A 12,123-nucleotide genomic window follows, 5' to 3' on the forward strand; every position below is an offset into this window, starting at 1 on the left:
CCAGATCTCAAAGCATATGGAATATATGTCTATAAGTGCATATTGATCTTTCAGGAAAGAGATTAATAGACTCGGAGAAGGCAATGGCACCCCACTCCAGTACTCTTGCCTGGAAAATCCCATGGATGGAGGAGTCTGGAAGGCTGCAGTCCATGGGGTCGCTGAGGGTCGGACACGACTGAGTGACTTCACTTTCACTTTTCACTTTCACGCATTGGAGAAGGAAATGGCAACCCACTCCAGTGTTCTTGCCTGGAGAATCCCAGGGATGGGGGAGCCTGGTGGGCTGCCGTCTGTGGGGTCACACAGAGTCGGATACGACTGAAGTGACTTAGCAGCAGCAGCAGCCCAAGCAAACGGTTATCCCTTTAGTCAGCTTTTCACAGATGGGGACATGCAAAGATTCTGCAATTCCTCTTTTCTATTCTAAGTGACTTTCTGGAGACCCACTGCCACCTGGGGCAAAGTACACAGCCCCAAGATCATTCTGAAAGCCAGGTTTAATTTCCTTTATTGTTGTTTCATCTATTGCTGCAATCAGAAGGAAGTGTAAGCACTCTTTGAAGCAAGTCTCTTGCTGGTTAGCAACTAACTTCTCCAGCTTAATTGCTTTGTCCTCTTGGAGTTTACGTGGAGTTAGAATCCACACTCAGGGACCTGCTAAAGCTGGAAATGGGTGAAACTGTCACCTCCAAGAATAACAGGCATCTCAATGAAGATAAGTCTCACAATGCAAGTAAAAAATAAATCTGATGACCTCAGGGAGACATTAAAAATTTAAACGACAATGAAGACAGGAGAGAAGGGGAGAGGAAGGTAATAACTATGAAAAACATTTTTTTTAAAGCATAACAAAGAAATATACGCGATGAATGAACACACACAGCTATTTGGAGTTGGGGGCAAGTTAATTATATTCAAAAAAGACTGCATCTCCAGAATTTCTTTCTTTTTTTTTTTGCAGTTAAATATTTTAGTTCCTTCATATAGAGACATATTACACATGTTAACAACCATGAAAAACAATACAAAATGCCCTCGATTTAACAAGTAGAAAAATATAACTAGTATATATGGCAATTGTGAATCTAATACTGTACAGAAGTAATTTATGGATCTTACAAATAAATTATACTTAAATGCCCTTTTAAAATTCTTTCCCCCACCCTAGATGTACACCAGAACTTACAATAGGAAAGGTTCCGAGCCTAGCTTATCGGAAAAAAAAAAAAAAAAAATCAGTGCCAGTCAAATGTTCTGCCGACAAGCTCAAAGAATTTCTTATTTGGCTCATGAAAATATTCGTGCAGTTTATTGAGGAGTCTGGGGTCCACTTGGGGGTGCGCCCGGCCTTTGGACTCGTGTAAGCAGCGGTCCCGGCCGCTGTCCCTCAGGCAGTAGAAGCCCTTGGTTTTGTTAAAGTAGAAGTTGGAGGCGTTGATCTGCGGCGACAGCCTCAGGAACCGCTCCACCTTCTGGATCTCGGGGAAGGGGTCCCTGATGAGGCGGTCGCCGTCCACGATGTGGATGCGGCGCAGCGGGAAGAAACGCAGCCAGTTCTGCATGTGCAGGTGGTACAGGCTGCGGTTGAGAGCCTTGTAGTCCACGTTGAGGCGGCCGTCGCGCACCAGGAACTCCTCGATGGACGGGTAGGGCTTGCGCTTCTGCACGTGGTTGTAGAACACTTGCGTGTAGTCGGATAGCACGCGCTCCGACGGGTCCCGCAGGATAAGCAGCAGCCGGATGGCCGGGTTCATGCCGTGGACGCGCTCAGGCACTTTGGGCGACGTGAAGTACGCAGGGGTCTTTTCCACCGTGAGCTGGTGTGGGGCGGAGAAGGGCATCTGGCTGAGGTACCAGCCCAGGCCTTGGCTGTAGTGCTCCTCCCAGTCGAAGAAGTGCACCTCGTTCTCGGCGGCCGCCACGTCCGGATGCAGGCTGAGCATCTCCAACAGTGCGCGGGTACCGCCCTTGCGCACTCCGATGATGATGGTCTGCGGCAGCTGCTGGGCGGAGCCATTGGGGGCTGCGCCGTCGGAGATCTCCTCCTGGAGGGCTGCCGCTTTCCGCACCAGCTCCGGCAGGCCCGGCTCGTCCCCTGGCACCACCGCGGGGCGGGAAGGCACTAGCTGGAGCTGGGCCACCAGCATCACCGCGCCCAGGAGCAGCGGGGCCATGCCGGACACCACGGTGGCTTCACTGGGCCGGGCGCCGCTGGGTCATGAAGTGCTGCCCGCGGGGGGTCGTCTCCAGATCAGTGACACATGGGTATTGCAGGCTTCTGATTACTAGGAAACAAAGGGGAAAATATTAACCCCACGTAAATACTTGGCTTAATCAAGCTGACAACTCTGTCATCTTTGGCAAGACATTCAGCTCCTCGGGGTTTTCTGTTTCTTTATTAGATGGTAAAAAATCTGCATGCAATGCTGGAGACCCAGGTTTGATCCCTGGATGGGGAAGATCCCTTGGAGAAGGAAATGGCAACCCGCTCCAGTATTGTTGCCTGGTGAATCCCATGGGCAGAGGAGCCTGGCAGAGGAGTCCACAGGGTCGGGTAGCAAAGAGTGTGACATGGCTGAGTGACTTTCACTTTCACTTATCCTATCAAGCAAGGGTGTCAAACAGTTTCTGCACCAGGCAAGAGAGTAAATGGTTAGGCTTTGGGGGACATATAGTCTCCATGGGAACTCTTTCAGCTATGTTGATTTTCTCTTAAGTGTCCACAGTCAATGCACAGAGACTTGGGTGTAGTTGTGTTCCAATAAAGTCTTATTTATGGGCACTGACATTTGAATTCCGTATCATTTTCATGGATCATTAAAAATTATTATTCTTTTACTTTTTTTCCCCCCAATATTTATATGTTTAGTGCTTTATTGACACAAAAACCAGGCCAGATTTGGCCTGTAGTCCTATTTTGCCAAACTTTGCTACAAAGGAAAAAGATTGGGAAGGTCTGTTGGACCTCAGGAAACATCAGTGAATAGCAACTAGCTTCGAGCCCCAGGCAGAGGGGCAAGAGACAGCGAAGCAGCCATGGTTTCTGCTCCCCTACCCATGAGGGGCTTCTGATTTAATAGGACCGGCGAACTTGTTTGAAAAATGGAACGGTTAGTTCCTGTTGTTCACTTGTTCCTGGATCCAGTTCTTGCTGTGGCCTCAGTGCAGAGGGGAACATACTTCCCAGTGATTTTAAGATTTGGCCAGTGGCACGTGGGCAGATTGACTGGTCTGAGCTCCTTGCAGTCCAAAGGACTCTCCAGAGTCTTCTCCAGCACCACAATCCAAAAGCATCAATTCCTTGGAACTCAGCCCAAACCAGTCAAACCTAAAGGAAATCAACCCTGAATATTCATCGGAAGGACTGATGCTGAAACTGAAGCTCCAATACTTTGGCCCTGGATGCAAAGAGCTCACTCACTGGAAAAGACCCCAATGTTGGGAAAGACTGAGGGCTGAAGGAGAAGGGGGCTGCAGAGGATGAGATGGTTAGATAGCATCACTGACTCAATGAACATGAGTTTGAGCAAACTCAGGGAGATAGTGGAAGAGAAAGGAGGCTGGTGTGCTACAGTCCATGGCATTGCAAAGCGTTGGACACGACTTAGTGAATGCACAACAACGTGGGCAGAAACGACAGTGTGCCAGTGCCCAGCAGAGGCCTTAAGAGGAGTGTGTTTTCACATGTCCTCAGTCCTTACACCATTGTGATGAACAACAACAAAAAAAATGTGCCCAGGTCCCAGGAGAAAGACAAACCGCACTTGGCATAGAGCCACCCCATGTGTGCAGCCTAGCCATTTCCCTCGTGTGTGAGAATGCATGCTTGTGGTTTTAAGCTGTTGAGTTTTGGGCTGGTTTGTATTGCAGTACAAATTTGGCAAAAGTTAACCGACACAACCTGACTGCAAGCATCAGTATGGTATCCGTTATGATCACAGTTCAGGTACTTTGAGGACCTGCGTTCCTTCATTTTGCCTGAAACAATTAGGGATGTCTTCCTAGTAGAGCAAGTGTGTGCAGTGGGCCTGGAGGGATGAACAGGTGAGGTTACTGGAAGGAACAAAAAACTTTCACACAAGCAAAGGTTAACTGTTTATAAAGAGCGAGTCTTGCAGTCTGCTCAGTGGAATGTCACCCCAACACGGCAGTGGAAAGTAGAAATGCAGGACAGTTATAGATGAGGGTCTTGCCCAGGGACACAAAAATTTATTCCATTTCAAGATTCACGGTCTAAATTTAAAGCTCTAAACGCAGGGCTCTTTCCATGAACTGCCTGCTTTATGCCTTCTCCTCCTTTAACTCTCTGAGATTTATCACATTTGGGCGTTAAAGTCCCTAAGGAGCACAGGCACTGCTGAGCTGCAGCGTATGGGCCCCCAAGACACATGAGCCACGGTTGATGTTTTTACGGGGCTGATAAGCAGCAATCCGTGTTTGACCCTCTCCAGGAAAGAGGCGATTGGAAGCTCTGTTTTAAATAATCTCTGTCTAAACACAGCTTAGGGAGAGTTGGAGACAGGCCCAGTTTGGGGACTGTAGGACTTACAAAGCCAGAAAACACATTTTCCATCAAGAAGGCCCATCATCTTCATTATGCCAGGTTTAAAATTCACTTTAATAGTTTAAAACTTGTCTGGTGGTAGAGGTATAGTTGCTAGTTGTGTTTGACTCTTTTGACCCCATGAACTACATAGCCCGCCAGGCTCCACTGTCCATGGGATTTCCCAGGCAAGACTTCTGGAGTGGGTTGCCATTCCCTTCTCCAGGGGATCCTCCCGACCCAGGGATTGAACCCAGACTTCCTGCACTGCAGGCAGATTCTTTACTGGCTGATCCACTAGAGAAGTACTAAAATTTGTCTTGAATGTGTAATGAAGAACAATATACAGGGCTTCCCTGTTTATGATCAAATTGATTTGATATCCTTCAGATATCAATTGTATTAACCACTTTGAAAAATGTATATTCAAGACCAAACAATTAAGAAGTTGAAAATCATAGAACACTGGAAAAGGAAACTGCAAAATCACCACATGCTTATTTAGGGAAAAAAAAAAAAAAAAAAACGTTTCAGAGAGCTGGCCAAACAAGATGGGGTTCAAGGTTGGTCTTACTGATTGGATGAGCTCAATTTAATGGGCCATTTGCTTTAGTCAAATGCATGTTTTAGCATGACTCAGTGAAATTCTATTTCCTTTTCCACTGCTTGTGTGGGTCAGCCAAAGGGACCAGTTGTGCTTGCCTTTCACACGTTTAGGGTATGTGAGCAGGTGCACGCGTGTGCTTGTGTGTCTGCACATCTATGTGTACATGTGTGTAGATGTGTGTGCATGTGCAGGGTGTCACGTGGGTGAAGTGAGGGAGAGAGCAGCTCTTCCACACTGAGCAGCCACACTCTCCCCATCTCACAGCCTCACATCCCAGAAAACAGCCCGATCCTGGGACACCGAAGGAACAGAGCCAGAGGCCAGACCTGAGATCCACACCCTTTGACTATCCATGCTCTTTTCACTTTATTATGAGGCATGCGGATTAGCACAGGGAGCATCTGAGATCACTTTCCTAAAGGGGAGTTACCAGCAGACAGCAAAAAGAAGAAACTTTTATTTTTTTTTTTTCTGGTTGAACCATGAGGCTTGTGGGATCTTAGTTCCCCTACTGGGGATTAAATCTGGGCCCTCAGCAGTGAGAGCCTGAAGAATTAACCACGAAACCACCAGGGAATTCCTGAGAAGAAACTAAATATAATTTGTCTTTTACAAAAACAAAACAAAAACACCACCACTCTGAAACAACTCCCCCTCCAAAACAACCAAAAGACTAGTATGTAGTTTAAAAACTCCTTGTTGCTATTCAGTCGCTTAATTGTGTCCAACTCTTTACAAGCCCATGGACTGCAGCACTCCAGGCTTCCCTGTCCTTCACTATCTCCCAGCGCTTGTTCACATTCATGTCCATTGGGTCTCTGATGCCATCCAAACATCTCATCCTTTGCCATCCCCTTTTCCTCCTGCCTTCAATCTTTCCCAGCATCAGGGTCTTTTCTAATGAGTTGGCTCTTTGCATCAGGTGGCCAAAATAATTGAGCTTCAGCTTCAGCATCAGGCCTTCCAAGGAATATTCAGGACTGATTTCCTTTAGGATTGACTGGTTGGATCTCCTTGCAGTCCAAGGGACTCTCAAGAGTCTTCTCCAACACCACAGTTCAAAAGCATCAATTCTTTGGCGCTCAGCTTTCTTTATAGTCCAACTCTCATATCCATAAATGACTAGTGGAAAAACCATAGCTTTGACTAGATGGAACTTTGATGGCAAAGTGATGTCTCTGTTTTTTAATATTCTGTCTGGTTTGGTCATAGCTTTTCTTCCAAGGAGCAAGCATCTTTTAATTTCATGCCTGCAGTCACCATCTGCAGTGATTTTGGAGCCCAAGAAAATAAAGTCTGACACTGTTTCCATTGTTTCCCCATCTATTTGCCATGAAGTGATGGGTGGATGCCATGATCTTAGTTTTACGAATGTTGAGTTTTAAGCCAAATTTTTCACTCTCCTCTTTCACTTTCATCAAGAGGCTCTTTAGTTCCTCTTCGTTTTCTGCCATAAGGGCAGTATCATCTGCTTATCTGTGGTTATTGATATTTCTCCTGGCAATCTTGATTCCAGCTTGTGCTTCATCCAGCCTGGCATTTCACATGATGTTCTCTGCATATAAGCTAAATAAGCAGGGTGACAACATACAGCCTTGATCTATTCCTTTCCCAATTTGGAACCCGTCTGCTGTTCCATGTCTGGTTCTAACTGTTGATTCTTGACCAGCGTACAGGTTTCCCAGGAGGCAGGAAAGGTGATCTGGTATTCCCTACTTTCACCAATACCTTCTCCCCTCCACTCTTCCAACCACACTGCCTTCCCCAAAGGAGTTATGTAAGTAAAAGTGTAACACACTGTTTTACAAGATATTCAGAAAACCTCAAATCATCATAGGTCATTAAGAGCTGCTCAGGAAGGTAAGAGCTGCTGCTGCTGCTGCTGCTGCTGCTAAGTCACTTCAGTCATGTGCAACTCTGTGTGACCCCACAGACGGCAGCCCACCAGGCTCCCCCATCCCTGGGATTCTCCAGGCAAGAACACTGGAGTGGGTTGCCATTTCCTTCTCCAATGCATGAAAGTGAAGAGTGAAAGTGAAGTCGCTCAGTCCTGTGAGACTCTTAGCGACCCCATGGACTGCAGCTTACCAGGCTCCTCCAACCATGGGATTCTCCAGTTAAGAGTACTGGAGTGGGGTGCTACTGCCTTCTCCGAAAGGTAAGAGCAACCCTCTCAAAGCTGACAGTAACCACTGCTCATTTATGTCTCCAACACTTTGTCACAGCTTGCCCTAAGATGGATCATATCTCATTGTTACTTTTATTATAGATGTTAAAATGACCCACATATGCATTTGTACATTTTCCAGAAGCCCTGTTTTAAAAACAGAATATTTTCTGTAACCCTATCCAAAACATTATTACTTCAACACAAAATGAAGGAGATTTTTTGCAGTTTTTGTCTTAAGTCTTCAAAAGCCAGTGTGTATACATTTGTAGGACATCTCAAGGCTGCTTCTTGTTGCTGTTGTCCAGTCACTAAGTCACGTCTGAGTCTTTGCAACCCCTTTGCAAAGCCAGGCTTGCTTTTTAATATGGTGTTTAGGTTTGTCATAGCTCTACTTCCAAGGGGCAAGCGTCCTTTAATTCCGTGGCTGAAATCACCATCTGAGGTGATTCTGGGGCCCAAGGCCACATGTGGTTTCTGACAACTGGAGTGGACAGCGATCCACAGCAGAGATCCACAGAGATCCACAGCACTGAGCAATGTTGCAATTCTTACTCTGAAAGCTCGTTAATTGTGGAACCTGCTTTCTTCAAAAGTAAGATCCTTGACCCCACTCACAAATCAGGAGCATCTCAAACAGGAAAAGAACCAGGAAGGAAAGTTTGAAATTGCAAGCAGCACAAAAATAAATGGAGTATTCTCTCTTCAGAAGTAAACTAGGTACTATCAAAGGGAATCTTCTGGAAGTCTGGAGCCTGAGCTGGCATCAGCACAAAGACTGTTCAACAGCACCTGGAGGCCAGTCTACATTCCTCCAAAAAGCAATGTTGGCAGCAGTCATCCGGAGCACTTGCTACTGAGCAGACACTAGGCTAGCCACTTTACACACAGGACCCGTGTGACGCACACTGCGTGCTGGACGGAACTGATCCTGTCACAAGAAAGTGAGGCTCAGAGAAACGGAGTGGTTTCTTCAGTCATGTCCATCTCTTTGCATCCCTAAGGACTGTAGCCCACCAGGCTCCTCTGTCCATGGGATTCTCCAGGCAAGAATACCAGAGTGGGTTGCCATTTCCTACTTGAGGGGATCTCCCGACCCAGGGATCGAACCCTCGTCTCTTCTGTTTACCTGCATTGGAGGGTGGGCTCTTTTACCACTAGCATCACCTGAGAAGTCCCATCCTTCCCTGTTGAAAGAGATCTAACTCACTCTCTGTTCACTCCCTTTTACCAGGCAGGCTGCTTGCTTCATCTTGCAGTGTAAACGAAGCCCTGAGTTTCAAAAATTCTGAAGCCAAGAGTCTTTCCCATCAGCAGCACTAGGCTTCCTTGGATTCCACATGAAGATGCTGACCACACACCAGGCACGGGGGACCCATGGGAAAGGACACAGAATTTTCCAGGTGGAGATTCCCCTGCATTAAAAATTAAATCCAAGGGAACTTCCCCGGTGGTCCAGTGGTTAAGACTCTTAGCTTTCACTGAAGGAGGCATGGGGTCGGGGAACTGGGAAGCCACATGCTTTGAGGTGAAAAAAATACAAGTTAAATGCAAATCCTTTTCGGGTCAGGAATGAACCTAGAATAGGATCTGTCTGCCCCTCCCACCTCACTGCCCTTTTAAGACAAGCTCGGGCCTTCCAGTTCATTTGATGGTACCAAGCTCACACCAGCTCTGTGCCTTGGCCTTCTCTGCTCCGTCTTTCCAGGATGCTCCATCCCCCAACATGCTTCCTGAGGCTGGCTGTCCCGTCACGGATTTTATTTCAAACGCTGGCTTTCCTCGGCAACATGAGCTCAACCTCTCGCCTTTAATCACTTTCTTTCCCATCATCTTGTTTTATATTCCTGATATACTATCCAAAATTATGTTTGCTTGTTTACTGCCTGCCTCTCCACCCAACAAAGTCAATTCAGAGCTTCCTTATCAGCATCCTACCTCCCGCCGCTGCATCCTCGGGGGCTGGTGTGATTGCTGGTACCCAGTGGGTGCTAGAGATGCTGTTTGCTGAATGAACACATTGGATGTAGCGGCAAGTCAGGCAAATGACGGAAGGCACTGACAGAGGCTTTTCATTCAGCAGAAAGAGAAACTTAACCATTTGCCATTTATGAAAAAGACAGTGGCAAAAAGTAGCAAGCTTTCCTCCCTAGAGGATCAAATAGGAACCAGATGTTGAGAAGGGGGCTCAAAATTTCTCCTGGAGGATGGACAAAATCACCTGAGAGCCTAGAATGCATTTTCATTAAAAAAGGATGGGAACTAGTGAGATAACCCTTCAAAAATATTTTAATTTTCTTCTTAAGTCTTACCACAAAATTCACATTATGACCGAGATTTCAAATGTAACCACTACAACACATCTGCTCTCAGCTCCATCACTAGAACATGTTCATGGATAAAATTAAAGAACTAGAATATTTCACAGGAGGGACATTCAGTACATCAAGCACAGCGGTGCTTGTGGTCCTTCTGTCTGCAGGAAAACCTTTTCGCCCCTCAGAAAAAGATGGTCTTGGATGACAAGGATGGTTATCTGGGGGACCAAAGTCATCCAAGGGATTTGACAGAAGGGTTGGAAAGGAAGCAATTACTCTCTCCCTGAGTGCCCACCGCGTGTCAGGCAGTAAGCCCTCATGTAGAAATTATCCCTCCAAATACTTGTAACAGTATCAAGGGGGTGGCTATTCTCCTTTTATCTTATATATTTGTAAGCAATAAAAGGGCAGTGAGTGGTAATAGAAAAGCAACTGGACAGACCCAGGCTAGAATTCTTATAGCTAGCTGAGCTCAGGTTAGCTTCTCATCTCTTTGGGCCTCAGTGTGCCATTCTGCAAAACGGGCTAAAATCTACTTCATAGGGATGCTATCATGATTCCGATAGATTACCCATGCCAAAGAGACAGGGCGATGTCTGGCATTTACAGGGCATACTACGAATGCTAATGGCCTGCCTTTCTCCCCAAGGCAGACACAGAAACATGCTATTAAGGTTAAAGTGAAAGTGAAAGTTGCTCAGTTGTGTCCGACTCTTTGCGATGCCACGGACTACACAGTCCATGGAATTCTCTGGGCCGAAATACTGGAGTGGGTAGCCTTTCCCTTCTCCAGGGGATCTTCCCAACCCAGGGATCAAACCCAGGTCTCCCGCACTGCAGGCAGATTCTTTATCCCTGATAGCTCAGTTGGTAAAGAATCTGCCTGCAATGCAGGAGACCACGTTTCGATCCCTAGGTAAGGAAGATCACTGGAGAAGGCTGGAGAAAGGATAGGCTACCTACTCCAATATTCTTGGGCTTCCCTTGTGGCTCAGCTGAGTAAGGTTAAAAGACCTTCTCAAATAAAGAAGTCTGAGTGCCGAAGAGTTGATGCTTTTGAACTGTGGTGCTGGAGAAGTTTCTTGAGAGTCCCCTGGACTGCAAGGAGATCAAACCAGTCAATCCTAAAGGAAATCAACCCTGAATATTCATTGGAAGGACGGATGTTGAAGCTGAAACTCCAGTACTTTGGCCACCTGATGCGAAGAGCCGATTCCCTGGAAAAGATACTGATGCTGGGAAGGATTGAAAGCAGGAGAAGGGGGCGACAGAGGGTGAGATGGTTGGAGGGCATCACCGACTCAATGGACACAAGTTAGGGCGAATTCCAGGAGATGGTGAAGGACAGAGAAACCTGGCATACTGCGTTCTCTGGGGTCACAAAGAGTCGGACACAACTGAGCAACTGAACTAGAACAAAAACGTCACAGGAGCAAGAAGTGTGCTTTGCCTCTGAGTGGAGATGCCTTCCTTGGGCTGCGGTGAGCACATCCCAGGCAGAGGGGGCAAGCTTGCTCCAAGCCTGATAACACAGCAGAAAGGAGGAGAGCTCTTGTGTTACTCTCCAAGAATTGCCTCTCTCCACACATGCTGGAGTGTCGAGTGATTTAACTTTCTGGCATGCAGTAATACCCAAGTAAAGACGGTTTGATGAGAACCATCCTTTCTGTATCCAACCAAACTTCTGAGCAATCAACGGTAGATGATGTTTTGTTTGCCTTTAGGAGACCTTTACCTCTGCCTGGCTAATTTAAGAGCATGTGGCAGCAGGGTCAACTTTCCATCCTTGGCAGGTCATCGTGGAAACCAAGAAAGAGGAAGCAGATTTAGCTCCTGCCTGTCAGTCTACAGAAGGACAGAGAGATCTCAAGACTCCCATAAATATTTATTTTCTTGAAACTGCCTACACATGACACTTGTCAACAGCTGTTGACATTGACTTTTGCTTGAATTTACTCATGGTAATTGCTGTGAGGTAAGTTGGGGGTAGAAAAGAGCTCAGGGTACAAAAGACGCAAGGTCAGTTCACATAATGTTACTACAGAGAGAAGTCAGTCAGAATGAGAAAAACAAGGATGGAATATTAATGCATATATGTAGAATCGGAAAAAAATATTGGTATAGACAATCTTATTTACAAAGCAGAAATAAAGGCACAGATGCAGAAAACATGTGGATACCAAGGGGGGATTGGGGTGAATTGGGAGATTGGGACTGACACAGGAACGTTGATATATATCTGTTTTATACATGTTGGTACTGCACTGCACTGTAAGTCGCTTCAGTCGTGTCCAACTCTGTGCGACCCCATAGACGGCAGCCCACTAGGCTCCCCCATCCCTGGGATTCTCAAGGCAAGAACACTGGAGTGGGTTGCTGTTTCCTTCTCCAATGCATGAAAGTGAAAAGTGAAAGTGAAGTCGCTCAGTCCTGTGAGACTCTTCGCGACCCCATGGACTGCAGCCTACCAGGTGCCTCTATCCAT

At 46.6% G+C, this 12,123-nt stretch overlaps 1 protein-coding gene across 6 annotated transcripts in view; it reads right to left on the bottom strand.

Annotated features, from left to right (window-relative positions):
• Positions 1-495: 495 nt before the first annotated feature.
• The window catches only part of HS3ST1 (heparan sulfate-glucosamine 3-sulfotransferase 1), a 36,681-nt gene continuing 25,053 nt past the window's right edge, over positions 496-12,123 (bottom strand). For all 6 annotated transcript variants that reach the window (XM_005897021.2, XM_070372701.1, XM_070372703.1 and 3 more), the window contains one exon: positions 496-2,288. In XM_005897021.2, the coding sequence (XP_005897083.1) occupies positions 1,239-2,177 (939 nt within the window). In that variant the 5' untranslated portion in view covers positions 2,178-2,288 and the 3' untranslated portion in view covers positions 496-1,238. The remainder of the gene's footprint in view (positions 2,289-12,123) is intronic.

Source organism: Bos mutus, chromosome 6 (assembly GCF_027580195.1).
Source record: "Bos mutus isolate GX-2022 chromosome 6, NWIPB_WYAK_1.1, whole genome shotgun sequence".
In the NCBI taxonomy this organism is placed as follows: Eukaryota; Metazoa; Chordata; class Mammalia; order Artiodactyla; family Bovidae; genus Bos; species Bos mutus.